The 26,359-nt window shown below is 43.3% G+C and overlaps 2 protein-coding genes across 5 annotated transcripts; both read left to right on the top strand.

The window, feature by feature from the left end:
* Positions 1 to 314: 314 nt before the first annotated feature.
* On the top strand, positions 315 to 8,288 carry LOC311114673 (pre-mRNA-splicing regulator WTAP-like). 4 transcript variants are annotated; one of them, XM_084189912.1, is made up of 8 exons: positions 315 to 649; positions 1,441 to 1,478; positions 1,580 to 1,635; positions 1,734 to 1,792; positions 2,066 to 2,193; positions 3,571 to 3,749; positions 6,484 to 6,638; positions 7,070 to 8,288. In XM_084189912.1, exons 2-8 carry the CDS (start codon positions 1,449 to 1,451, stop codon positions 7,720 to 7,722), a joined length of 1,260 nt encoding a protein of 419 aa, XP_084046038.1. In that variant the 5' UTR covers positions 315 to 649; positions 1,441 to 1,448; the 3' UTR covers positions 7,723 to 8,288. The 4 variants fall into 4 exon arrangements, 3 of the variants coding, with proteins under 3 accessions (XP_084046038.1, XP_084046039.1, XP_084046040.1); XM_084189913.1 differs by having other exon boundaries at positions 329 to 504; XM_084189914.1 differs by having other exon boundaries at positions 337 to 649; positions 3,571 to 4,564.
* Positions 8,289 to 18,872: 10,584 nt separating this feature from the next.
* Positions 18,873 to 26,339, top strand: LOC311114676 (acetyl-CoA acetyltransferase, cytosolic-like). The gene is made up of 9 exons (XM_084189916.1): positions 18,873 to 19,442; positions 20,099 to 20,233; positions 20,443 to 20,624; positions 22,710 to 22,827; positions 22,947 to 23,090; positions 24,264 to 24,386; positions 24,620 to 24,774; positions 25,019 to 25,129; positions 25,220 to 26,339. The coding sequence occupies exons 1-9, from the start codon at positions 19,394 to 19,396 to the stop codon at positions 25,388 to 25,390; spliced, it is 1,188 nt and encodes a 395-aa protein (XP_084046042.1). The 5' UTR covers positions 18,873 to 19,393; the 3' UTR covers positions 25,391 to 26,339.
* The last annotated feature ends 20 nt before the right edge of the window (positions 26,340 to 26,359 follow it).

The raw sequence follows: 26,359 nt of genomic DNA, 5'->3' as shown, positions 1-26,359 counted from the left end.
CTAATGTTTCTTTAATGGCAGCTTTCAACTGATGACACTTCAACACATCTAACTTTCCAGCTAGCCAACTAATGACAGGCACATACAGCAAAAAAGTTGAGCGATGCATGTTGTGCATCCCGTTGTTTGGCATTTTCTGAAGATGTTGAACAACTGTTTATCTGGCTAGTTCAAAACATGTTTTCTCTAAATGGTTTGGATGGATAGTAATTTAAAATGATGTGATTCTGTAGTGACAAACTTAGCTAGCCTAACATTTCTGATAGCATCATGTGAACTCAGCCCGCCCCTTCAGCACTATAGGGTGGCAAGCAGAGAGCTTTGATGCGCAGCAGCGGTTGCCATCGCCTCTCGGATGATGGCGGCGACACCGAATCTCTGTGGTGACGAATTCGAATAACAATAATTAAGTTAACAAACTATTAAAATCGGATTGTAAAGTTGCATATTGGTACTAAGGCGTTCAACACATACTGGTTTCGAATATTGAAGGAAACGGGTCCGGTAAGTGTTCATTTGCGGCAGGTTTTTGAAAACACGAGTCCACGAAAGGAAGAGGAACGCTAATTTGTGCAAGGGGAGAGTCTGGAGTCTCTTCCTTCTCCGCCATTTTGTGACAACAAGAAGCAGAAAACACGAGAACCGAAAGGTAGCTAACGTTAGCAGCACATCTTTGGTAAAACATCATTTAAGACGATGCACATGTAGACATTTTATTTGAAATCATAATTAAAAGTAGGTAACACTTCGTTAGACTGAATTCAAAAGTAGCTCGTAAGTCTGACGTGGGTCAATGTGAGGTGTTAGTTATTTTGTTTTCTTGTCGAGACAAGACATGCTAGCTAATGTAACAGTTGGATGGCCATTGCGTATTATCCTGCTAATAAATGCTTTAAAATGAAACAAATACATATTAATGGAATTGCTACCACGTTTATCGAGTATAACCTAAATAATCAGAGTTGTAATAGTCTGGTTTTAACTAGCTAACACTCAACATGGAGATGCATGAGGACTAGCTAGCTAATGTTGGAACTAAAGCAAACAAAGAAAATAGATCAGACTGGCATATGTCAATTCAAATATTTGAATACTTCAAGCTTACTAGCAACTGCAGCTAGTAGGTGTATTGTGGTAACAATAGCAATTTAGCTAGCTAGTTAACGTAATCCTTTTAGAGATTCCCTAAAAACACGCCACTTCAATACAGCTACGACCGGACGTGAGTTTTTCGCAGTAGGTTAAAACTAGCTTAAGGTCATGGTTAGCGAACATTTTCTCCTAACAGTTCTTTTATACCTCAATGCTCCAACCCTGCTACGAAAAGTCACTTTTATAATATTTGCATGATCTGCTGTAGCAGCTCAAGTATCATTATTGAACGGCTTGCTCTTGAAACTTCCACTCAATTAATTGGTACTTCTTTTACTTCCCTTTCAGAGCTCAGAATGACAAATGAGGAACCTCTTCCAAAGAAGGTGAGAGCCCGCCTCTATTTGTATACCAAGATTCCAGTATTGATAGTTTTATGTAGCTAAAGCCTTTTACTTTCTGACTCTTTCCCATTTTCTTCATTCAGGTTCGCCTCAGTGAATCTGACATGAAGACCCTGACCCGAGAGGAACTGTGTGTGAGGTAAATAGATAACACTACGGTAGATGGAAGAGGGTGGGATGATTGTTTCTGTTTGGATGTGAGAACAAGTGTGTTCATGTTTATTATTGGTCCTTTAGGTGGAACCAACATGAAGCCTATGTCCAGATCCTGGAGGCAAAATATGCTGATCTGAATTGTAAGTGCTCCACACAATGTAGGCCTACTCCCAACATTTTACCAAGTCATCATTCAGTAGAATAAGAGTGAAGAGTGTCAGCTGTTGATAGGGAAGGATTATCCTATGTTTCTAGTGGTAGGCTTTGGGTATCAGTTTCAAATTTTAGAAGTACAAATACTCACACTCAACACCTTTTGAAGTTTTTATTTTCGTTTAGGTGTTGATGACTTTTCAGTTGACACATGATAGTGAGGTTAACTGTGCGTTGTTTTTCTCCACTCACCGTCTCAGCGAACGATGTGACTGGGTTGAAGGAGTCTGAGGAGAAGCTGAAGCAGCAGCAGCAGGAGGCGTCACGCAGGGAGAACATCCTGGTCATGCGGCTCGCCACCAAGGAGCAGGAAATGCAAGAGTGTACAGTACGTATCCCACTGCAATACTTCCTGCTGTTTTTCTAAATGAGGGGACTGGGGGATATGTAGGCCTAGTTTTAGCTTTAAAGAGGAACTATTGACATTTTCTCGTTTGGTTTTCAATGGCACATCTAACCATTACATACATTTTGTCTTCAATGGTAATCGCTCTGATGTTGCAAGGCGTCACAATTCTGGCATAAAAATAGATTCGCAAACAGGTTCATTGTGTCTTATTCATGCACCTTTTATTTTAGTAACAAAATGTTAGTCACGCGGTAGACCTCAACATTCTGGATACAAGTGTAGATATTGAACTTAGTCTAAATCCTATTCCCAAGCTGTGCTGGGAAAGGGGGGTACAGTACAGCATAGTTTCCACCTTATCGATGGTTCGTCAATAGTTTACTCCTCCCTGCTCACCCCAAGTCTTTAGTGTCACACTCCTGATGGAAACAAAATAACACTAGAGCTCACATTAACATAAACACTGGTGACTAGGGCTGGGAATTGCCAGGGACCTCACGATACAATATTATCACGATACTTAGGTGCGGATACGATTTGTATTGCAATTCCATACTCTGATTTTTATTGCGATTCGATGTTCAAAACATATTGATCACCATATGTCTGCTGCAGAGAGACAAGAGTTTTGATCAGTCATGGAAATAAAAGTGCTGAAAACACATTGGCTCCCTATTTAAAAAGATGATGGAGAACAAGCTATGAAGGAACTGTAGTTTTAGTGCAGGTATAGCCAAGAAGCGCAAAATAGTATTGCGATATTGTCAAACCGATACAATATATCGTTTTTTTTTAATGATATCCCTAATATGTAACTATCGATCCACCTCCCCTTCACTACTGGCGACACACTGGTGCTGGGTAAGTCTCAGGTAGAAATTCAGTATATGGACAATATGAAGCCTTGCTTGTCAGAGCTCTCACTTTCTGAATGACAGCATATTGGCTCACCCAACAGCAAATGCCATTCATTCTGTCGGGCAACTGAGGTCAATCAAACTGACTCGGATAGTTGGGTGCATAAAATGTTACCCTGAGTTATGGTGTATAACATGAGTCCAGTCCCACACTTGGACTCTGTAGTTGAACAAGAATGTGTCTTTTGAAGGCAATAACTTATTTTTCAATAATGATTTACAAAGTTAAATGAATGTGTAAGCATGACTTTGTGTTCAGCTACAGTAATGGTGACTGTGATTTTATAGTTCTGTTATTAGCCACATCCATTGCCTCTTGTGTAAATTAAGTCAAGTCAATGTATTTTTATTGTTAACTTTCAGAAGCCTAAGGAGGGATTTTCTAAGTTGAGTTTATGTGCTTGTGCATTTATTGACACTTGTCTCTTTCAACCTGCAGACCCAGATCCAGTACCTCAAGCAAGTCCAACAACCCAGTGCCGCCCAACTGCGGTCGTCCATGGTAGACCCGGCCATCAACTTATTTTTCCTCAAAATGAAGGGTGAACTGGAACAGACTAAAGACAAACTGGAGCAGGCCCAAAATGAACTGAGTGCCTGGAAATTTACACCAGATAGGTAAAGACAATCAAAATAACTCCCCCTCCTCCCACCCCCCCCAAAAAAAGTCAAGACATCCTCACACCCCCCACCCCCACTGCAGGCATGCAGAAATCATGGTGGGGGGGATGGCTGAGAAATACTGTACTCACCACAAGACTCAGACTTTACCAAAAAACCAAACACAAAAAAACAAACTGCCATCCATGTTTTGTGTGCTCTTGTACTGTCCCCCAGCTACATATCACATAATCTAAACTGAATGAAAAAAACAGTATGGTCAGGTGACACTTGTGTTTCAGCTCTCTCATCCCCCCTCACCGTCCAGGGGCCCTGAAGGAGTCGGGACTGTTCCTGAAGAGGTGGTCACGTCCGACACGGATATGCCCCCCCTCCCTCCTCTCTCAGCCCAAGCCAGACAGTTGCCTTATTAAATGGGGGTGGGGGGGGTTATGGTGGAGATTGAGGCAGTCTTGGGCAAACTGCCGGAGCAGGGAGAGCACCCCTAGCCTAAATCACCAATTGAACATTTAAAGACAATGCCCCGCTAGCTAAAGACATTTAACAGTGGAAAACACCACACCCATACCCGCTAGTGCTCCTGAGACTCTAAGACTCTCGGACAGATTGTAGAATACAATGAAAATACTGTGGGAAAGGTTCTAGGATAAGCTGTAAGACTTTGGAGGGAGGAGCCAGTAGAATGTTTAAGACTGGGGGAGGAGCCAGACCCTCAGTCCAGAAGTTGAGGCGTGAGTGAGCGAGGGTCCGATCGCCTGTGTCTTTGCGCATGGGCCCACATACGGATTGAGTGTATTTACATGTTTTATTTTGTGAGTTGCCTCTTATGTTGCTGTTTCATTTACTTTCCTCTTTTTGGTTCTCTGAAATACTCTTGCACTGCAGTGTGTCAACAGAGACATTTGCTCTGTTCGATTTGATGATCTTGAAAAAAAGAACATCTGGTAGGCTACAGTATTTTGATGGTTGATGTTTCCAAATTATTATTTGTAAAACGTACACACTGCAGTTGGTGCTTGAGTTTTATTTTCTCATAATGACTACAAATGTGTGAAACAAGTAATGTTACAACTTCATGAGAATGTATTTATCCAGTGCAATATGATATTGTTCTTTGTGTATTCATGTTGTTGACCTCACACCCCACCCCAGCAACCTTAAACCTTTTTTTGTTGGGGGGTCAATTCCAGTTGACATTTTAACGGATGAAATTAATTGGACTATTTATGGGCATAGTAATTTATGAGAAATATGCAAATCATTGATTGATTTTCAATTTAAACAACGCAACTAGGTAAACAGCCTATATCCAGCCTTGGATATCTGGCCATCAATATAGTTACAACACTCGTGGTGGGAACAACCCGTAAAATTACTATTATGCTGTACTCACCACAAGACTCCGGTTCTGAGGTGTTGTCTGCTAAAGCAATGATGGGTATGATCCATTGGAAGTAGTTTTCTTAAAAGAAGCAACATTTTACATTGCTGATGGCAAGCAAAAATAGTTGATAGCCCTTGACCTTTTCAGGTAGCAACCAAAGTAACAAGATTGTGTGTTCTAATCCTTTAGATTTAAAATCCACTATCAGCTGCTCATCCAGTTTCTCCTAAGAGTGTCTGGTGTTTTATTTTTCTAATACTTGGCTAACGTCATTTTATTCATGGTCAAAATACTTGTTTCGATGTGGTAAAGCTGAATGAAACATCCTTGTCAGACATGCATTGTTGCCAAGTATTACGAAATGTAATCAAAGGTCAAATCTCATTGGTTGACTCTCACAGTTCATTTTCAATAGGATGGTTTTCACAAATGCTTCTGGAACCAGTGTCCGTCCAAGCTGCTGTGTTTTTAGGAAGTATCTGTAGTCTGTTGTGACATGCAGTGTTCCTAGGTTTCAAGGGAAGTGGTGACTATTCTGAAGTTGAGATTTCCCTGGCTGCCATGGTTCCTCTGAAATGTCAATGCAATTTAAGCATGCGTTTTCCTTGTTTTAAAAGAGTCAGCAGAGAAGGATGTTTTGTTGTGGTTAGTGCATTATTACCTCAGGTGACCTTGTCCAAGGTGCTGACTGAGTAATAATACTCACGCCTGTAGAAGCTGGTCGGTTGTGACAGACTAAGATTTTTTAAGTGTGATTTGCTGTTGAAGTACAATTGGGTGTGTAGAAACCAAAAGTATGGTTGCTGAAATTGGATACTTTAACTTGGTCCTTATCCTGTTGAGCTGTGTAGGCCCACTTGTAGTAGTAAAATGTGCATAGGGGTACTCAAAGTAAAGGTACTGCTGCTGCATAAGATTGTTGCTGTTTTATCGGAATGTGCGTCTATGCTATTGTTGCTGGTATCCTTTGCCTAGGCCAAACTGTCTCCGGTATTTATCTACAACTGTACTACTTTGGAAAATGGAAACTTGCTGTCTGGATGGACCAGATTCATAGTGTTCGTGGATGGGTGGGGACGGTGGTGTTACAGGTCCCTTTTTTTTTTTGCTGTCGTGCTGCACATATCAGAAGATCTCAATGTGGTACCTGCAAGGTTAAACACCTCTCCAAGCAATGTGAGATGATCTGATAATCTACAGAGCGTGACTGCATAAATTATAACCTGGAACACCACCATAGTGACCACCTGGTTAGGTCACTGGACTGATTGGGCTGTCCTTGCCTGTGGGTGGCATTTGGCTGTGCCTCTGGTTCATTGTGTGATGTGAGGCCTGTCTCCCTTGCAGCCAGACGGGGAAGAAGCTAATGGCCAAGTGCCGGATGCTGATCCAGGAGAACCAGGAGCTGGGGAGGCAGCTGTCCCAGGGACGTATCGCCCAGCTGGAGGCAGAGCTGGCCCTGCAGAAGAAGTACAGCGAGGAGCTCAAGAGCAGCCAGGACGGTGAGAACACAACAGCTCACCTCCATCTACTCAGACCTGTGTTCAAATAGTATCAGCATTCATGTTTTTCCATAAAATAAATTACGCTTTAAATGTTACATTTCAGCACAGCGAAGACCCATGTGTGCTTTGTAGCGCCCCTGGTTATTAATCTGTGCTACAGTAAAGTGTGGTCTGTAACCTCTGCATTGGAGGAGCTATATTCTCCTCCGCATGTATTCAGCAGACCTGTACATTCAGATGCAGGAGCTTTTGCTAAGGCATTAGTTAGACATATTTCTAATATTCAGTGTATTTTCCTGCTGGCTGAAAAAAAAAATAAAAATGTTTGCCTTAATTTACCTGGGGCGGTCTCTCTTTTTCTTGAACCTGACTGCGTTCATTATCCCTGTATTCTGACCGGTGGCTTTGTCTGTTTTTGTCCCTCCCAGAGTTGAACGATTTCATCATCCAGCTGGATGAGGAAGTGGAGGGCATGCAGAGCACCATCCTGGTCCTCCAGCAGCAGCTCAGGGAGACTCGTCAGCAGCTCTCCCAGAACCCAGCTCAGGCTGCCTCTTCTGGGGCAGGGCCCAGCAGGACTTCACCCTCCAACGAGCCCCCCAGCCAGCCCGAGCAGCCCTCCACCCCCTCCTCCGCCCAGGCAGGGAAAGACTGCGGAAGGGTCTCCAACGGACCAAGCAACGGCAGCTCGTCCTCCCAGAGGAGTGCGGCGGCCACCCCCAGCCTGTACCGCGAGGTCAGCAGCGCAGAGGAAGACTTTCCCCCGTCCTCCATGGTCTCCAGCCCCGGCGAAGGCGAGACGAAACTCTCCAACCACTCAGAGGAGGCGGCGGGGGGCCAGACTGGTGGCGGTGCAGGGGGCGCAGGAGCAGGGGGGTTCGGGAGCCAGCTGAGCGCAGGGTATGAGAGCGTGGACTCCCCAACGGGCAGCGAGACGTCCCTGACGCAGCACTCGAACGACACAGACTCCAACACCGACCCCCATGAGGACAAGGCTGCCCCGGTCATCAAGGGCAACAGGACTGCGGGGTCGCGGCAGGCTCAGAACGGCCTGAGCGCGAGCGGTGGCACAGTTTTGTAATGTACTTTATAATAACACGTAATTTGTCTTTTTCTTTTTATACGAGACACAAACAAAAACAAACACATAGTTGGTAACACAGTACTGCTGTCCAGAACTTTTTCTCCTCTCTCCTTTGCCTATCGTGATACCTCTTCCACAAGATAAAGAAAATAATTTCGTTGCTAAACAGGAACATTACGTGAAATTAATTAATGTATGTAGATATGAATTGAGTTTTGTATGATTCAAGCTAGATCTTTTTTTCTTTGGTCTTTTGGTTATTTGAACATGTGGATCCATAACATTCTTGTTTGAACTCTTGACAAACTCAAATTATCAAGCATCTGGTGTTGTAGTCATGCTCAATAAAAGTCAATAAACCACAGTTCACTTTAGTAGCTTTGCAATGTTGAAGGATGTTATCTTTTAGATGTTGACTTTTATTTTTTTTATCCTTGGCAAAATAATACGTTTCTGTTTGACAATGTGTGTGGTTTCTACGCGATGTACCTTGTTGAATTCATTATTCTGACTTCCATCCTTTTCATGTACTGACCAAATATCAATAAAGACTTTTAATATGACTGTGACTTGGATTTTTCTTCTCCCTCTGAACAAATGTAAAGCCTTTCTCAAATTAAATTTAAATATATTTACTATATTCTAATTAAGTAGATTATCACGTTTGTTTATTAGTGCCTTCAAAGTATTCTGACCTTTCACTTTTTCCACATTTTGTTACAATACAGCCTTATTCTAAAATGAATTAAATAAATAAAAAATCTCAATCTACACACAATACCCCATAATGACGAAGTGAAAACAGGTTTTAGAATGTTTTAGCAAATGTATATATTAAAAAGAAAAGCGTATTCAGACCCTTTGCTGTGAGACTCGAAATTGAGCTCAGGTGCAACCTGTTTCCATTGATCATCCTTGATGTTTTTACAACTTGATTGGAGTCCACCTGTGGTAAATGCAATTGATTGGACCTGATTTGGAAAGGCACACACCTGTCTATATAAGGTCCCACAGTTGACACTGTACGTCAGAGCAAAAACCAAGCCATGAGGTCAAAGGAATTGTCCCCAGAGCGCCGAGACAGGATTGTGTCAAGGCACAGATCTGGGGAAGGGTACCAAAAAATGTCCCCAAGAACACAGTGGCCGCCATCATTCTTAAAGAAGTTTCGAACCTGCTATTGCTGCCCGCCCGGCCAAACTGAGCAATCGGGGGAGAAGGGCCTTAGTCAGGGAGGTGACCAAGAACCCGATGGTCACTCTGACAGAGCTCCAGAGTTCCTCTGTGGAGATGGGAGAACCTTCCAGAAGGACAACCATCTCTGCAGCACTCCACCAATCAGGTATTTATGGTAGAGTGGCCAGACGGAAGCCACTCCTCAGTAAAAGGCACATGACAGCCCGCTTGGAGTTTGCCAAAAGGCACCTAAAGGACTCTCACACCTCTGTAGCTCAATTGGTAGAGCATGGCGCTTGTAACGCCAGGGTAGTGGGTTCGATCCCCGGGACCACCCATACGTAAAAACTTATGCACACATGACTGTAAGTCGCTTTGGATAAAAGCGTCTGCTAAATGGCATATTATTATTATTATTATTATTATATTATTATTATGAGAAACAAGATTATGTGGTCTGATGAAACCAAGATTGAACTCTTTGGCCTGAATGCCAAGCGTCACGTCTGGAGGAAACCAGCTACCGCTCATCACCTGGCCAATACCATCCCTACGGTGAAGCATGGTGGTGGCAGCATCATGCTGTGGGGATGTTTTTCAGCGGCAGGGACTGGGAAACTAGTCAGGATCGAGGGAAAGATGAACGGCGCAAAGTACAGAAAGATCCTTGATGAAAACCTGCTCCAGAGCGCTCAGGACCTCAGACTGGAGCGAATGTTCACCTTCCAACAGGACAATGACCCTAAGCACACAGCCAAGACAACGCAGGAGTGGCTTTAGGACAAGTCTCTGAATGTCCTTGAGTGGCCCAGCCAGAGCCCGGATTTGAACCCCATCGAACATCTCTGGAGAGACCTGAAAATCGCTGTGCAGCGATGCGCCCCATCCAACCTGACAGAGCTTGAGAGGATCTGCAGAGAAGAATGAGAGAAACTCCCCAAATACAGGTGTGCCAAGCTTGTAGCGTCATACCCAAGAAGACGCAAGGCTGTAATGCTGCCAAAGGTGCTTCAACAAAGTACTGAGTAAAGGGTCTGAACACTTGTGTAAATGTGATAATTCATTTATTTTTATTTTATGTCTAAAAACCTGTGTTTGCGTTGTCATTATGGGGTATTGTGTGTAGATTTATGGGGGGGGATTTAATCCATTTTAGAATAAGGATGTAACATAACAAAATGTGCAAAAAGTGAAGGGGTCTGAATACTTTCCGAATGCACTGTATATTCAACCACAAGGGTGTACTAATGAGCTATTCGAGATAGAAGAAAATGAATCATAATAGAGCACTAATGAAATTTCAGTGTAGATAAGGGAAGGGCACCTTAAAATAAAAACATGCCAGCCAGACAAGCCGGTGTATGAATTGCAGACGACGACGGCGACAACACTTTTTGGCTGGGGGACATTATTTGGCATTACAGGCCCCGCAAGGTCGGCGTTCGAATGTGTCAGCCAGAAAGCCACTAACAAAGTAGACTACCGATCGCTGTTCATGGTTCTGAAATTGCAACATGACTATACATGTTAGGCTTTCTACGTTGCCAAGGCATAGCTTTGAGTTAGCTAATGGATAAATCTTTATTGGTAGGCCTATTTCTCAGGTTAAGCCTAACATTTCACAAAGATATACATGGTGTCGCAATGCCATTTTACGACTGCTGGCTGGTGGCATAATGTAATTACTTTTTCAGTAATTAAAGTTGGAAATTGAAACATTGCAGGTTGTCAAATACATTTGAGATAGAACAGAATAACAGCTACCAATTGATTTTTTTTTTATATATATATATACAGCTGACCTGTATTAGGCTACCTGAACCTACGTGAGCTGTCCTTGCGCTTTCTCCCAGCTTGGATAGACATTTGTTGTGTGTAAAGCCTATCTATTAATTCCAAATAATACATTCAGTCCACCCTCAAGACACTAGCGTGGGCTACTAGGGACTGTTTGATTATGCAGTGAACTACCTATAGCTTTATTCCCATTTTTTAGCTGCGATTTAGGTTTTCTAACAATGAGGAAAAAAGTAGTAGGCTTGAGGATAAATATTATTTATTGTTGAACTCAGCAGGTTTTGTCTGGCAAATAGCCTACACAAATGGGCTGCAATATTCAAGGTACATTAAATTTGGCCTAAATCAAATAAAATCCGATTTGAGAGACTCCCCGGTCTCCTCCTTTTTTTCACCATGGCCTGTAGGTCCAGGTTGGACCTGTTTTCATATTGAGCATTGCCAACCCAGACAGTCTTTCCTGAGACATTGTGCATTATATGTCCATTGCGCTGCACACAATTTTAACTTAGTCTTGAATGATGCATGCCAAGATATACCAGAGATAAGGGACTGTTGATATTGCAACCACACAACTCAAACGCCGGTTCACCAGTATGAATGAAAATCGCAAACCGCTTTTTTTGTTCAAGCCCTCAAGAACTGTTGTCTACTAAATATGATAATCTGTTTACGTCTGCCAATGTATTGGCTGTCCAGTGTCCAAACGACCTGTCTTCAGAGCTTCCTACAGTTACTCTTTCCGCAACGTGATGACGCCGGCAATTAAGGAGGATGAGAGGTGCAATTAAAGATGTTGTAGAACTGCTGTATTTGAAGCACTCCTACATTCTGCCCAGTTTCGGTCTAATATGAGCTTTTGAACACCTGAGTAAGCTCCACTCATTGCACTGGCGCCATCGTAGCCTTGACCACGGCATTTGTTCCCCGACATCCCCCTTGTACTTTCAAACAGTTTACTTTTTTCTTTTTGAAGCCCTGCAGCACTTTTTCTGTCACATTCCTGAAGCCCAAGAAATAAACACTTAGCTTCCTAGTACATATATAAATTAAAAAGGTTAAGGAATTAATGAGTTTTTGGAGCGTTACTTTTGTCTTTTGTTAAATATTAGTGTACCCCCCCCCCCTCAGATAGAAAGTGAATCATCTCACATCTTAGAAAAGATTTGTAATGTTGACACGGAAGTTCAAGGCCGACCGCGGTAATGCAGGCATCGTTATAGGGAATGGAAAAATTGCAAAGTTCGTGGTCAATGTTCATTTAAATAAAACATTTTTTTAGAAGATGGTACCAATAATTGCTTCTAATACACCAGATGTATGTCCTTGAGCCGATTATTTTAAAATCGAAGTCGGCTAGGCGAACTGAATGAGGATGCTGGCATGCTCCCTTAAAAAAGATGCCGTAGCCAGTATACGCTTCCTCAAAATAGTCTGAATAAATCTAAAATAACTCAAGAAATCTGTCATTCATTTATACGTTTTTATCAAGGTCTTAGTCGCGCAATTTTACATCTAACTAGCTAAGATGTTTTGGTGCATTATTTCTCAATGAAAAAATGTGCATGAAAACGAGTCGTCTCTCGTTGAATGACAAAATACTTTACTTAAGAATCGCTACTGCTGACCAATCACCGACTAAGGGGCGTAGACTTCAGCGACCGAATTCGTCTTGCCTCACCCAAAAAAATTGTGTGTTAAATCTTAACCAACTTCATTTGGCTTCAATCAGAGGTATGGATATAATTAGAAGATGCTTAGGCATTCTACCTAACAACGGGACTCATTGTCCACAGAGTGGAACGGCCTCCCACCTATTTCTCTCTTTGGATTGGTGGATACATCACGTTATTTGAAAAATATACACTGCTCAAAAAAATTAAGGGAACACTGCAGCCCAACACCGTGCAGGACGTTTGGCATTTGCCAGAGAACACCAAAATTGGCAAATTCGCCACTAGCGCCCTGTGCTCTTCACAGATGAAAGCAGGTTCACACTGAGCACATGTGACAGACGTGACAGAGTCTGGAGACGCCGTGGAGAACGTTCTGCTGCCTGCAACATCCACCAGCATGACCGGTCTGGGGTCAGTCATGGTGTGGGGTGGCATTTCTTTGGGGGGCCGCACAGCCCTCCATGTGCTCGCCAGAGGTAGCCTGACTGCCATTAGGTACCGAGATGAGATCCTCAGACCCCTTGTGAGACCATATGCTGGTGCGGTTGGCCCTGGGTTCCTCCTAATGCAAGACAATGCTAGACCTCATGTGGCTGGAGTGTGTCAGCAGTTCCTGCAAGAGGAAGGCATTGATGCTATGGACTGGCCCGCCCGTTCCCCAGACCTGAATCCAATTGAGCACATCTGGGACATCATGTCTCGCTCCATCCACCAACGCCACGTTGCACCACAGACTGTCCAGGAGTTGGCGGATGCTTTAGTCCAGGTCTGGGAGGAGATCCCTCAGGAGACCATCCGCCACCTCATCAGGAGCATGCCCAGGCGTTGTAGGGAGGTCATACAGGCACGTGGAGGCCACACACACACACTACTGAGCCTCATTTTGACTTGTTTTAAGGACATTACGTCAAAGTTGGATCAGCCTGTATTCTGGTTTTCCACTTTAATTTTGAGGGTGACTCCAAATCCAGACCTCCATGGGTTGATAAATTTGATTTCCATTGATAATTTTTGTGTGATTTTGTTGTCTGCATATTCAACTATGTAAAGAAAAAAGTATTTAATAAGATTATTTCATTCATTCAGATCTAGGATGTGTTATTTTAAGTGTTCCCTTTATTTTTTTGAGCAGTGTATACCAATATAAAGTGTTTTTTCTCAAAGTTGCCAGGATGTTACGTGCATCACACTTATAACAATACACACTTAAAATCAAATCAAATTGTATTGGCCACATGCGCCGAATACAACAGGTGCAGACATTACAGTGAAATGCTTACTTACAGCCCTTAACCAACAGTGCATTTATTTTTAATAAAAAAGTAAAATAAAACAACAACAAAAAAGATGTCGAGAAAAAAAGAGCAAAAGTAAAATTAAAATAACAGTAGGGAGGCTATATATACAGGGGATACCGGTGCAGAGTCAATGTGCGGGGGCACCGGCTAGTTGAGGTAGTTGAAGTAATATGTACATGTGGGTAGAGTTAAAGTGACTGCATAAATAATTAACAGAGTAGAAGCAGCGTAAAAAGATGGGGTGGGGGGGCAGTGCAAATAGTCCGGGTAGCCATGATTAGCTGTTCAGGAGTCTTATGGCTTGGGGGTAGAAGCTGTTGAAAAGTATTTTGGACCTAGACTTGGCACTCCGGTACCGCTTGCCGTGCGGTAGCAGAGAGAACAGTCTATGCCTAAGGTGGCTGGAGTCTTTGACAATTTTGAGGGCCTTCCTCTGACAACGCCTGGTATAGAGGTCCTGGATGGCAGGAAGCTTGGCCCCAGTGATGTACTGGGCCGTACGCACTACCCTCTGTAGTGCCTTGCGGTCAGAGGCCAAGCAGTTGCCATACCAGGCGGTGATGCAACCAGTCAGGATGCTCTCGATGGTGCAGCTGTAGAATTTTTTGAGGATCTGAGGACCCATGCCAAATCTTTTCAGTCTCCTGAGGGAGAATAGGCTTTGTTGTGCCCTCTTCACGACTGTCTTGGTGTGTTTGGACCATGATAGTTCGTTGGTGATGTGGACACCAAGGAACTTGAAGCTCTCAACCTGTTCCACTACAGCCCCGTCGATGAGAATGGGGGCGTGCTCAGTCCTCTTTTTTTTCCCTGTAGTCCACAATCATCTCCTTTGTCTTGGTCACGTTGAGGGAGAGGTTGTTATCCTGGCACCACACGGCCAGGTCTCTGACCTCCTCCCTATAGGCTGTCTCATCGTTGTCGGTGATCAGGCCTACCACTGTTGTGTTGTCAGCAAACTTAATGATGGTGTTGGAGTCGTGCCTGGCCATGCAGTCATGGGTGAACAGGGAGTACGGGAGGGGACTGAGCACGCACCCCTGAGGGGCCCCCTTGTTGACGATCAGTGTGGCAGATATGTTGGTACCTACCCTTACCACCTGGGGGCGGCCCGTCAGGAAGTCTAGGATCCAGTTGCAGAGGGAGGTGTTTAGTCCCAGGATCCTTAGCTTAGTGATGAGCTTTGAGGGCACTATGGTGTTGAATGCTGAGCTGTAGTCAATGAATAGCATTCTCACATATTGTTTTTTTAATATTTTTTTTATTTAACCTTTATTTAACCAGGTAAGCCAGTTGAGAACATTATCTCATTTACAACTGCGACCTGGCCAAGATAAAGCAAAGCAGTGCGATAAAAACAACAACACAGAGTTACAATATGGGGATGAGGTAGTTGGGTGGGCTAATTTCAGAAAGCCTGTGTACAGGTGCAGTGATGGGTAAGCTGCTCTGAGGAGTTGGCAACACTGCAGCTACCCATCCAAGATGTACTTTTGAGGAGATGGTAAACTCCATTGGAATCCTATTAACGCCCATTGTGCACGTTGCCCGTGCATCGTGGGCCGCGCGATGCATTCTGGGAGGTTTTTTGGACAAAGAGAGAACTCCTTCAACGAGTTTTAATTGGCCGCCAGCTCAAAAAACAAACATTACATATATTTTCTGAGGTGTGAGATAATTAACTTGTTCTCTGTAGTATATTGCGTTGGAATCGTGACATTATGTACTTTCCAGGAAAATAGCCAGGTTTCTCGATTTATGGTGCTTTCAAGGCAACTGGAAACTCTGAAAAAAACGAGGCCAAATCATCATGTCAGTGATCTTCAGGTCGGAAAGTCAGAGTTCTAGAAAGATTCCTGAGTTTCCAATTCAGAATTCAGAGTTGGATGACCATTCAAAACGATTTCCCCAGTAAGAGCTACTTTTCCCCCCCAGTTCCTACTTGTATTGAACACACTGATGTCGGAAGTACAAGATTTCCGAGTTCCCAGTTGTTTTGAACGTGGCATCATACCCTAAATTTGAGAAGCGATTGCGTGATGATTATTTCAGCAACCATGTGATGCAGCATGACAATGTGAACGCGATTGGTCGACCGTCTGCTGGGTAGGACGTTAAACGATCCTCCATTAATTGCCCACTGGGATTCGCATCTCCTCCTTTCTCTAATATCAATTCAATTCAAGGGGCATTATTGTCATGGGAAACATATGTTTACATTGCTGCAAGTGAAATGGATAAACCAAAGTGAAATAAACAATAAAAAGTGAACAGTAAATATTACACTCACAAGTTCCAAAATAATAGACATTTCAAATGTCATTATGTCTATATAAAGTGTTGTAACGATGTGCAAATAGTTAAAGTACAAAAGGGAAAATAAACATAAATATGGGTTGTATTTACAATGGTGTTTGTTCTTCACTGGTTGCCCTTTTCTTGTGGCAACAGGTCACAAATCTTGCTGCTGTGATTGCACACTGTGGTATTTCACCCAACAGATATGGGAGTTTATCCAAATTGGATTTGTTTTCAAATTCTTTGTGGGTCTGTGTAATCTGAGGGAAATATGTGTCTCTAATAGGGTCATACATTTGGCAGGAGGTTAGGAAGTGCAGCTCAATTTCCACTTCATTTTGTGGGCAGTGTGCACATAGCCTGTCTTCTCTTGAGAGCCAGGTCTGCCTACGGTGGCCACTCTCAATAACAACGCTATGCTCACTGAGTCTGTACATAGTCAAAGCTTTCCTTAATTTTGGGTCAGTCAGAGTGGTCAGGTATTCTGCCACTGTGTACTCTCTGTTTAGGGCCAAATAGCATTCTAGTTTGCTCTGTTTTTTTTGTTAATTCTTTCCAATATGTCAAGTAATTATGTTTGTATTTTCTCATGATTTGGTTGGGTCTAATTGTGTTGCTGTCCTGGGGCTCTGTGGGGTCTGTTTGTGTTTGTGAACAGAGCCCCCGTACCAACTGGTAGAGGGGACTCTTCTCCAGGTTCATCTCTCTTTAGGTGAGGGCTTTGTTATGGAAGGTTTGGGAATCGCTTCCTTTTAGCTGGTTGTAGAATTTAAAGGCTATTTTCTGGATTTTGATCTAGTGGGTATCGGCCTAATTCTGCTCTGCATGTATTATTTGGTGTTTTATGTTGTACACTGAGGATATTTTTGCAGAATTCTGCATGCAGTCTCAATTTGATGTTTGTACCATTTTGTGAATTCTTGGTTGGTGAGCGGACCCCAGACCTCAAAACCATAAAGGGCAATGGGTTCTATAACTGATTCAAGTATTTTTAGCCAGATCCTAATTGGTATGTCAAATGTTATGTTCCTTTTGATGGCATAGAAGGCCCTTCTTGCCTTGTCTCTCAGATCGTTCACAGCATTGTGGAAGTTACCTGTGGCGCTGATGTTTAGGCCGAGGTATGTATAGTTTTTTGTGTGCTCTAGGGCAACGGTATCTAGATGATTCACCATAGTGAAGGCGTAGACTCAGGTTTTCTGTGTCTCTATGTTTGTGGTTGGAAAGGTTTCTCAATTTCTTTCTTAGGTTTTTGCATTCTTCATTAAACCAGTTGTCACTGTTGTTAATTTTCTTAGGTTGTCTGCTTGACATTTTTTGATTTGATAGGGAAGCTGAAAGGTCAAATATACTGTTTAGGGTTTCTACTGCCAAGTTTACACCTTAACTATTACAGTGAAAAGTTTTGTCCAGGAAGTTGTCTAAAAGGGATTGAATTTGTTGTTGCCTAATTGTTTTTTGGTAGGTTTCTACACTACTTTCCTTCCATCTATAGCATTTCTTAATATTGTGCAGTTCCTTTGGCTTTGATGCCTCATGATTGAGTATTGCTCTGTTCAGGTAGACTGTGATTTTGCTGTGATCTGATAGGGGTGTTAGTGGGCTGACTAGGAAACGCTCTGAAAGACTCTGGGTTGAGGTCAGTGATAAAGTAATCTACAGTACTACTGCCAAGGGATGAGCTGTAGGTGTAGCTACCATAGGAGTCTCCTCGAAGCCTACCATTGACTATACTTGATGTAGTGCTATCTGAGATCTGTATATAATGATGAGATGCTCATTCCAACTCGGAAACTCAGGCCCCTTTCTAGAGCTCCCACTTTCTGACATGAAGATCACTGACGTCATGATTTGACCTCATATTGTTCCGAGTTCCCATTTGTTTTGAACGCGCCATTAGGTCCAAAATAAACCCATAGAAACGCTTTGGCCTTATTTTGGACAGATTTTGCCTAGAGTGTTATCTCTCGTGGACAGTAAATGACAAACTTTCGCGAGTGAATTTTACTTCTAAAAACCGAGATTAGCGAGAGTAAAACCACAGAGTTTCATACTGTACCGTTTTTGGTGAAACCAAATATGTTTTATAAACGAACCCAAGATCGACCAGAGCCTGTTGTTTCCAATGGGAGGCTCTGTCGTAGCCGGCCGCGACCGGGAGACCCATGGGGCGGCGCACAATTGGCCCAGCGTCGTCCAGGGTAGGGGAGGGAATGGCCGGCAGGGATGTAGCTCAGTTGGTAGAGCATGGCGTTTGCAACGCCAGGGTTGTGGGTTCGATTCCCACGGGGGGTATGAAAAAAAAAAATATATGTATGCACTCACTAACTGTAAGTCGCTCTGGATAAGAGCGTCTGCTAAATGACTAAAATGTAAATGTAAATGTTAATCATAGTGGGCAGAACAAGAAAGGAGGTGGGCAGAGCCAAGCACGAGCTAGTGAGATCCTATTGGCGCGTTCTAGCAGTGTTTTGCATATTTCCGTTAGGGAACGCCTACTTTGTGAAGTGGGAGTGTGCAATAACTTAAATTGCCCTGCACTCCTTCTAAACAACGCAATTTTTTGAAACTTTGGTAAAGAGTAAAGTCTACAGAACGCAGTCCACTTTGTTTGTTACAGATTTTAGTTTTGGAAACAGAAAACTGTATGGAGATGAAATGTTTAATCGATGACAAAATTAGCAGAATGTTGGCCAAAATCTATCTCGCTCCATCTTCTCCCACTAACGGCAACGGGATACTTCACATTTATATCTGTCTCATTATTCTATCTGTGGTGAAACCTCTCGCTCTTCACATTCGATTGAATGGTGTCACGTGATCGATGGTTTTGTCAATTCATATACTGTCATTGCGCTAGCGGGCCACTACACTAAATCTTTGTATAACTAACCCTGTGACTACACTACCAGAGAGGAAGAGGAGAAGCGAGAGGGTTTACTCAGCCCAATATCTGTCCACGAAAATAAGACCCCGAAGTAAGGAATATTTGTATGGAGGTCAATGATTGAGTGTCGAATTTGGTCAATGGTTAGGAATATACCGATATGAAAGCATGTGGATCATATTGGGACACTCTTTTCACACCACTTCGACACAAAATGATTTTCGTAGCATGTTAGCAGAGCATTTTCGCTAACCTTAACCGTACCCTCAGTCCCCGAACCTGCTACGTTAATTATCCTAACCTACGACGAAAAAGTCACTTCGGTATCGAAGTGGTGTGAAAATAGTGTTTTCCCTTCAACCTCCTGCCTGCCTTCCATGTTTGAGGACATTTATTTCCATTGTTAGAGCGGTCACTCGACTATCTTGTCAATATAATAGAACATCGTTGACACCACGCCACTGACGACATACAAGACGAAACCGAGCAGCACACAGCGAAATCTGAAGGATTGCAAACTAGCTATAGCTGTCATCATGAACACCGAATCTGTTGTCATCGTTTCTGCTGCAAGGACCCCTATTGGTAAATACATCTATTGAATCTGTCTGATTCCACACTAGTTGTATTGGCAATCATTTGCAACACAGCTAGCTACGGCTGTATGTTTATTTGTTACATTTCCTTATCACACAAGATTTGAATTGTAACGCTGTTTTACCGATCTTGCAAATTGTCCAGTCCTGGTTTTGTGTGTAGTGTAATGAAAATTGTCTTATTTGTTAAACATGTTTAAATGTAACTGAACCACGGGAAAATTTGCAATGGGATTCGCTTTTTCGGAACCTTGATTGGTCGCCTCACCTTCTGCCCAGATCCTCGAGACAGCGATTGGCTGTTGGTCATAGTACCATGGACCAGCGGCTATTTACGATAGGCTGGAGATGAAACCATGAATGGGGTTGGGCGTGTTTTAGTTGGATGGTGTCTTTGTAAGAAATGTTGGAATATTGCAACCTAATTGACACCTTTGTTAATAACATGTATTCTCTTGTTGTTTGAGACTCTGATGTAATGCAATGGGAGAGTGCTGTCACACCATGGAAGCAATCATATTAATGGCCAAGTGCATTTCTCAAAACCCAGCTAGGCCTTTTTGAACCCATGATATCATACAATCAATGCCCTGCTCTTTTTGTGGGTACTGTATATAGTCTCAATTATATTCGCTCGTTTCACAGGCTCTTTCAATGGTGCTTTATCCAGTGTGCCCCTCCAAGACCTGTGCTCGGTGGTGATCAAGGATGTTCTGAAGAGAGTCAACCTGAAGCCTGAGGAGGTGTCTGAAGTCATCATGGGGCACGTGCTGACTGCGGGTAAAGGCTTAGACCGGAACAGACTACTGTCCTTTTATCAGAGCTGACTTACTACTTAATTAGTGTGAAAGGGTTTTCATTACTATAGTGCTGTGTCATGTGAACTAGTGTACTTAGTTGCTTTAACCCGCCTCATCCTATCTTACCTCTCTCTCTTTTCTCCCTTCCCTCTCTCTCTCTTCTCCTCTCCCCTGCTCTCTCCTTCCCAGGTCATGGGCAGAACCCAGCCCGACAGGCCAGTGTTGCTGCGGGCATCCCCTACCCGGTGCCTGCCTGGAGCTGCCAGATGGTGTGTGGATCTGGGCTGAAGGCTGTGTGTCTGGGGTTTCAGTCCATCCAGACTGGAGAGTCAACCGTGGTGGTAGCAGGAGGCATGGAGAGCATGAGCCGGGTAAAACTGAGATAAATGGGGGGAGAGAGATGGTGGAGTGCGAGAGAGAAAGATGGGGTGAAATGTATACCATTCTACCAGAGGAGAAGCCACGGCAGGGCCTGGCCCACCCAATCAAAAATAAATAAACTTCATTTGTTGGTTGTATTGTCTCCTGACTAATCGGAAATGTTGAAAATGCAGTAGGAGTTTCCTGGGATGTAATTGGTTTATCGCAATCACATCCTTAAATCACAAGCGCATAGCCTACAGTTGGGAAGCCTGCCATTTGGGCAGCGTGAGTGCGGCAAGTATCAAATAGCTGATTTTCGAGTTGTGGCTGTTAGTGAGAAGCATTTAAAATAGGTCTAGGACTATCGCAATATTTCAAAATTCAATTGTGAGAAAAACACAAATGTCACATATATTCCGAATTATCCTTTCAAATGATTTAAGTGTGAAGTGTAGGGTAGTTATTTCCCATTAGTAGCCTACACCAGGATAATTAATCTCTTGACTCTAGTGGAGAGCATTGGCCATATCCCCTGCGAGTGTGAATATTCACTGTCTTTATCATTGGGTGAGTCAGCGCCACGGGAAAGTTTAGGACAATAATTTCCTCCTCCAGTCTGAAAGTGTGCAAAGAAAGGAAAATAAACGCTTTTTTGAGAACAGTAACCAGGTTTCCATCCAACCATTTCATGCGGATGGATGAATGACCTAATGAATGAAAAAAGTCACGACCGGGCTGATGGAAACAGGATATGCCGGTACAATTTTATAAATGCAGACAGAAAATTGTCACGCGATGATATACTGAACAAAAATATAAACACAACAATTTCAAAGATTTTGCTGAGTTACAGTTCATATAAGGAAATCAGTCAATTGAAATAAATAAATTAGGCCCTAATCTATGGATTTCACTTGACTGGGCAGGGGCCCAGCCAATCAGAATGAGTTTTTCTCTACAAAAAGGCAGAAATATTCCTCAGCATGCAGTTTATTAGGGTACGGCAGGTAGCTTAGTGGTTAAGAGCGTTGTGCCAGTAACCGAAAGGTCGCTGGTTCTAATCCCCGAGCCGACTAGGTGAAAAATCTGTCAATGTGCCCTTGAGCAAGGCACTTAATCCTAATTGCTCCTGTAAGTCGCTCTGGATAAGAGCGTCTGCTAAATGACTAAAATGTAATAAATTCTGAACTTCACAGGGTGGTGAAACATTCATGGCCATTTTGCTAGCTAGCTTGCTGTTGCTAGCTAATTTGTCCTGGGATATAAACATTGGGTTATTTTACCTGAAATGCACAAGTTCAGCTTTCAATCACCCACGTGGATATATGCTCTTAAAAACCAATGAGGAGATGGGAGAGGTGGGACTTGCAGCGGGTCATGCATCAAAAATAGAACCAAGTTCTATTTTAGCGCCTGGCTACGCAGACGCTCGCGAGCAGTTTGGATGAAATGATTGAATGTATGTGTACATTTATTTTGCAACGCTCATAGGCGGTGGTCAGCATGACATTCTGGTGACGTGATGATCGATGCTTGGCTGCCGTTTGACATAAAAATAATATCGCGCTTATCCATAATAATCTCAATGTAGGTAGCCTACCCACACTGTATCTGCGAGTTGTTGGCTAGATCGAAATTGCCAAGACCACATTTTTTGTGACAAAACCATCAGTAGAGTTAAATGCGAGCACAGACTTTTATCCGCAATAAGTCAGAAACATCTCTGGTGGAAAGATTTTTGAATATTCGCATGAAAATCTGTTGCAAATTGGATAGAAACCTAGCTAGTGAGTGATTTATATTATTAGCCTAATTTATGACTATCCAATCTAGCGGTTGTGTAGTTACGCTGCATACTTGCCAATTCTAATGGGCTTGTTTGCCAAGGGAAATGTGTGGTGTTTCTTGGTAACGTTTAACTTGTGTTGTCTTAAATGATGCAATGCGATTGCACTAATTTTCACTTAAATGTGTCATGGTATTTTTCCAGGAAAATGTAGGCCCAGTCACTTTTACTTAGGCCCAGCCACAAGGCAATTTCTGCCAAATGCCCCTATTAATCTGCAATAACTGTTTATCCTTTGACCCCCCAGGCTCCCCACACAGTGCAGATGCGGGCCGGAGTAAAGATGGGCGATGCCACCATGCAGGATTCTATCATCTCTGACGGACTGTCCGATGCCTTCCAGTGCTACCACATGGGCATCACAGGTCAGGCGACCAGAGTCACATTGTTATTGAATTCAATGCAACTGATATTTTTCAGTACAACAAGGAGGAACATTGGAGTGTCGCAAACCAGTAGGCTAATGTTGTCTTTCTGTACGTAGCTGAGAATGTGGCTAAGCAGTGGGGCGTGAGTCGCGAGGCTCAGGACCAGTTTGCTGCCCAATCCCAGAACAGGACCGAGGCTGCCCAGAAAGCAGGACATTTTGATCAGGAGATCGTTCCGGTCATGGTGCCGTCCAGAAAAGGCAAGGATTCTGTTGTGCTGGTTTGTGAACCCCCTGAGACCTCCCACCTCTCCCATCTCCTCATTGGTTTTTAAGAGCATATATCCACGTGGTTGATTGAAAGCTGAACTTGTGCATTTCAGGTAAAATAACAACCCAATGTTTATATCCCAGGACAAATTAGCTAGCAACAGCAAGCTAGCTAGCGAAATGTCCATGAATGTTTCACCACCCTGTGAAGTTCAGAATTTATTACATTTTAGTCATTTAGCAGACGCTCTTATCCAGAGCGACTTACAGGAGCAAGTGCCTTGCTCAAGTCGCTTTGGATAAAAGCGTCTGCTAAATGGCATATTATTATTATTATTACCTCAAGTGTGCTCAAATCATTGTTTCTTATATGTCTAACCACCATTCCTTATAAATGAGTTAGACCAGTGTTTCCCAACTCCAGTCCTTGAGTATCCCCAACAGCACCCATTTTGTTGTAGCCCCGGACAAGCATACCTGATTTAATTTGTAAACTAATCATCAAGCCCTCAATGAGTTGAATCAGGTGAGTTTGTCCTGGACTACAACAGAAATGTGTGCTGTTGGGGGTACTCAAGGACTGGAGTTGGGACACACTGAGGGCTCTTCAATCAGATCCGCTTTAGCCGACATACGCATAGCGGTGGTTTTGGCGGTGTCGGAGGTGGAACTGCGTTAGAGCTGTCAATTCCACAAGCGGCTCCTGGCATTACACCTAAAGCGGACATTGCCATTGGCTGCAATGAGTCGCTTTAAGAGAAATCCCATGCAGCCTTGTTTGAACACTGGAATGTGAGATGTTATCTACACCTCGATTAGGGTGATAGAAATCCTAATTATTTTGTTGAATGATTTTCAATTTGAGCATCATTATTTTTATATAGCACTTTATATACACTTTCTCGTTCTGAACTTCTAATGCGAGTGGGACAGGTGTGGCTTCGTGACAATGATCAAGAGCAGCTGCTCACCGATTTGACAGCTCCAGCAGTTACACTTCCGGCACCGCCAAAACATCTGCTTTGTGGGTGTCGGCTATCGCCGGTTAACACTTGATCTGATTGAATCTAGGCACAAGTTAGACAACCAACATCTATATTTCTCTGCTTAATTACATGATTGTAGATTGGTTAAGTGTAATGTAACATTCCTATCTCTCCTCAGGCCCAGTGGAGGTGAAAGCAGATGAGTTTCCTCGCCATGGCAGCAACATGGACGCCATGTCCAAACTGAGGCCCTGCTTCTTGAAGGACGGCAGCGGCACCGTCACCCCCGGCAACGCCTCAGGTACGAAGGGGGCACTCATCCTTGACGCACGGTGATGATGTCAGTGAGATCCCTCAACTCAAATGTCCTTTGGCAGCTTTCCAGTTGACCACTCCAGTTACATTACTCTTCACCGTTTCTCCTTGCATAGTGATCTAGATTGTAATGACCTTAAAATGTTTCAGGGATATACAACAGGGTTTCATCCCGTTAAACTCACGTTGTGTTCTATTCATTTCTATGCATTCCCTCAGGTATAAATGATGGCGCCGCAGCAACTGTTCTCATGAGCCAATCAGAAGCTCAGAATAGAGGCCTCAAGCCAATGGCCAAAATCACCTCCTGGGCACAAGCCGGCCTCGACCCAGCAATCATGGGAACTGGGCCTATCCCAGCCATCAGGAAAGCGGTGAGAACCAATCAGAAACCAGCTAGGAATGTTCAGACGTGCACAACTATAGCATTGCTGTAGGGCAGGCAACCCTGGTCCTGGAGTGCCGCAGGCACTTTCTTTATTTAACCGACCAGGAAGACCACGTATGTTGAATTTAGGCAATCACTGAACTGATCAATTAACTAAGTATCTCAGTGTGGTGCCTAGTAGGGTATAATCCTGCTCATTCTAAAGGTAGTTTTCATTGATTCTTTACCAGGTTGAGAAGGCTGGTTGGCAGCTGGATCAGGTGGACCTGTTTGAGATAAACGAAGCGTTCGCTGCCCAGTCCATCGCTGTGGTGAAAGAGCTTGGACTCAACCCAGATAAGGTAACTACTCTAATTTAATGTACCATTAATTCCACACTATTGCTTAGGGCAAACAGTTACCCCATATCTTTGCTCTCTATCCCTGCGCAGGTGAATGTGAGTGGGGGTGCCATCTCCCTGGGACACCCCATAGGCATGTCTGGCTGCCGGGTTCTGGTAACCCTTCTGCATGCGCTTCAGAGGACTGGGGGTCAGAGAGGCGTGGCTTCTCTCTGCATCGGGGGAGGGATGGGTATTGCCATGTGTGTAGAGAGGGTGTGAAAACAATACATATACACTGATTCTGCATTCAAGATCACAACATTGGCAATCTTATTGGGCCTAAAGGGAAAGTTCGAAATGCTTTATTACATGGTTTCAGACGTTTTCTGTGGAGTGGTGTGAATGGCGGTTATATTAGTACAGACTATTGATCATTAATTTCTCTCCGTCACTGCACTGAAAATGAAGCAATATTGATGTACTGTTGTGATTCCTGAATGCAATCTAGGGGCTCTATTCAATCCGTTTCTTGGAAGTTCAGCGTTACTTAAATTTAAAGGCAATGTTCCTGCGTTAGCAGACTGCATTCACGGTAAACGGTGCATATGTCGGCTTATATCGGAAATTACCTTAATTTCGATGATGAATTGAGCCCTTGGTGATGAAAACGGCAAAGGTCTGTTTAAATCGACAGCTGTATTGTGCACTGTGATACTGTCAATTGTATACCATCCAATATTGGTATTTATTTCCATAGGATGCGAAAGGCTTTTCCTGTGTTAAACTAGTCTCAATGGGCAACACTTGCTAGTAGTCTTCATTATCTCATCGGAAATATCAACTCAACTGATGACAAATGGTTTACATTTCTTGCGTGCCAAAGGAACGAGAGACATTGAAGCCCATGAGGACTTGCTCACATGACTTAATACCCAACCTTTAGAGTAAAGAATTCAGCCAGCCAACATTCCTAATTTTCCTGTTCCTTCTCATGGAATGCTAGCCATGTACCTTACTGCGCCGAACTGTAGGAGAACGTGTAGTGTAGACTGCACCTGCAGCCTTCCTTAAATGTGCCCTGAGGCAGAGTAATCTAGCCTGCTGTAGGTAGGTAGCCTGTTGTAGGAATTAATGTACTTATTACCTCTCCACTAACGCAATTATGGGAAAATGTTTTACCTAGGTATCCAATTGTATGACTTATCAATACAGAAAATAATTAACTGAACTGGTTGTGCTTTTTCAAAA

This window comes from Coregonus lavaretus (genome assembly GCF_964263955.1).
Source record: "Coregonus lavaretus genome assembly, contig: HAP1_SCAFFOLD_950, whole genome shotgun sequence".
NCBI classification, from domain to species: Eukaryota; Metazoa; Chordata; class Actinopteri; order Salmoniformes; family Salmonidae; genus Coregonus; species Coregonus lavaretus.
The sequence above is the reverse complement of the archived record's forward strand: the minus strand, read 5'-3'. Positions and strand labels throughout refer to the sequence as shown.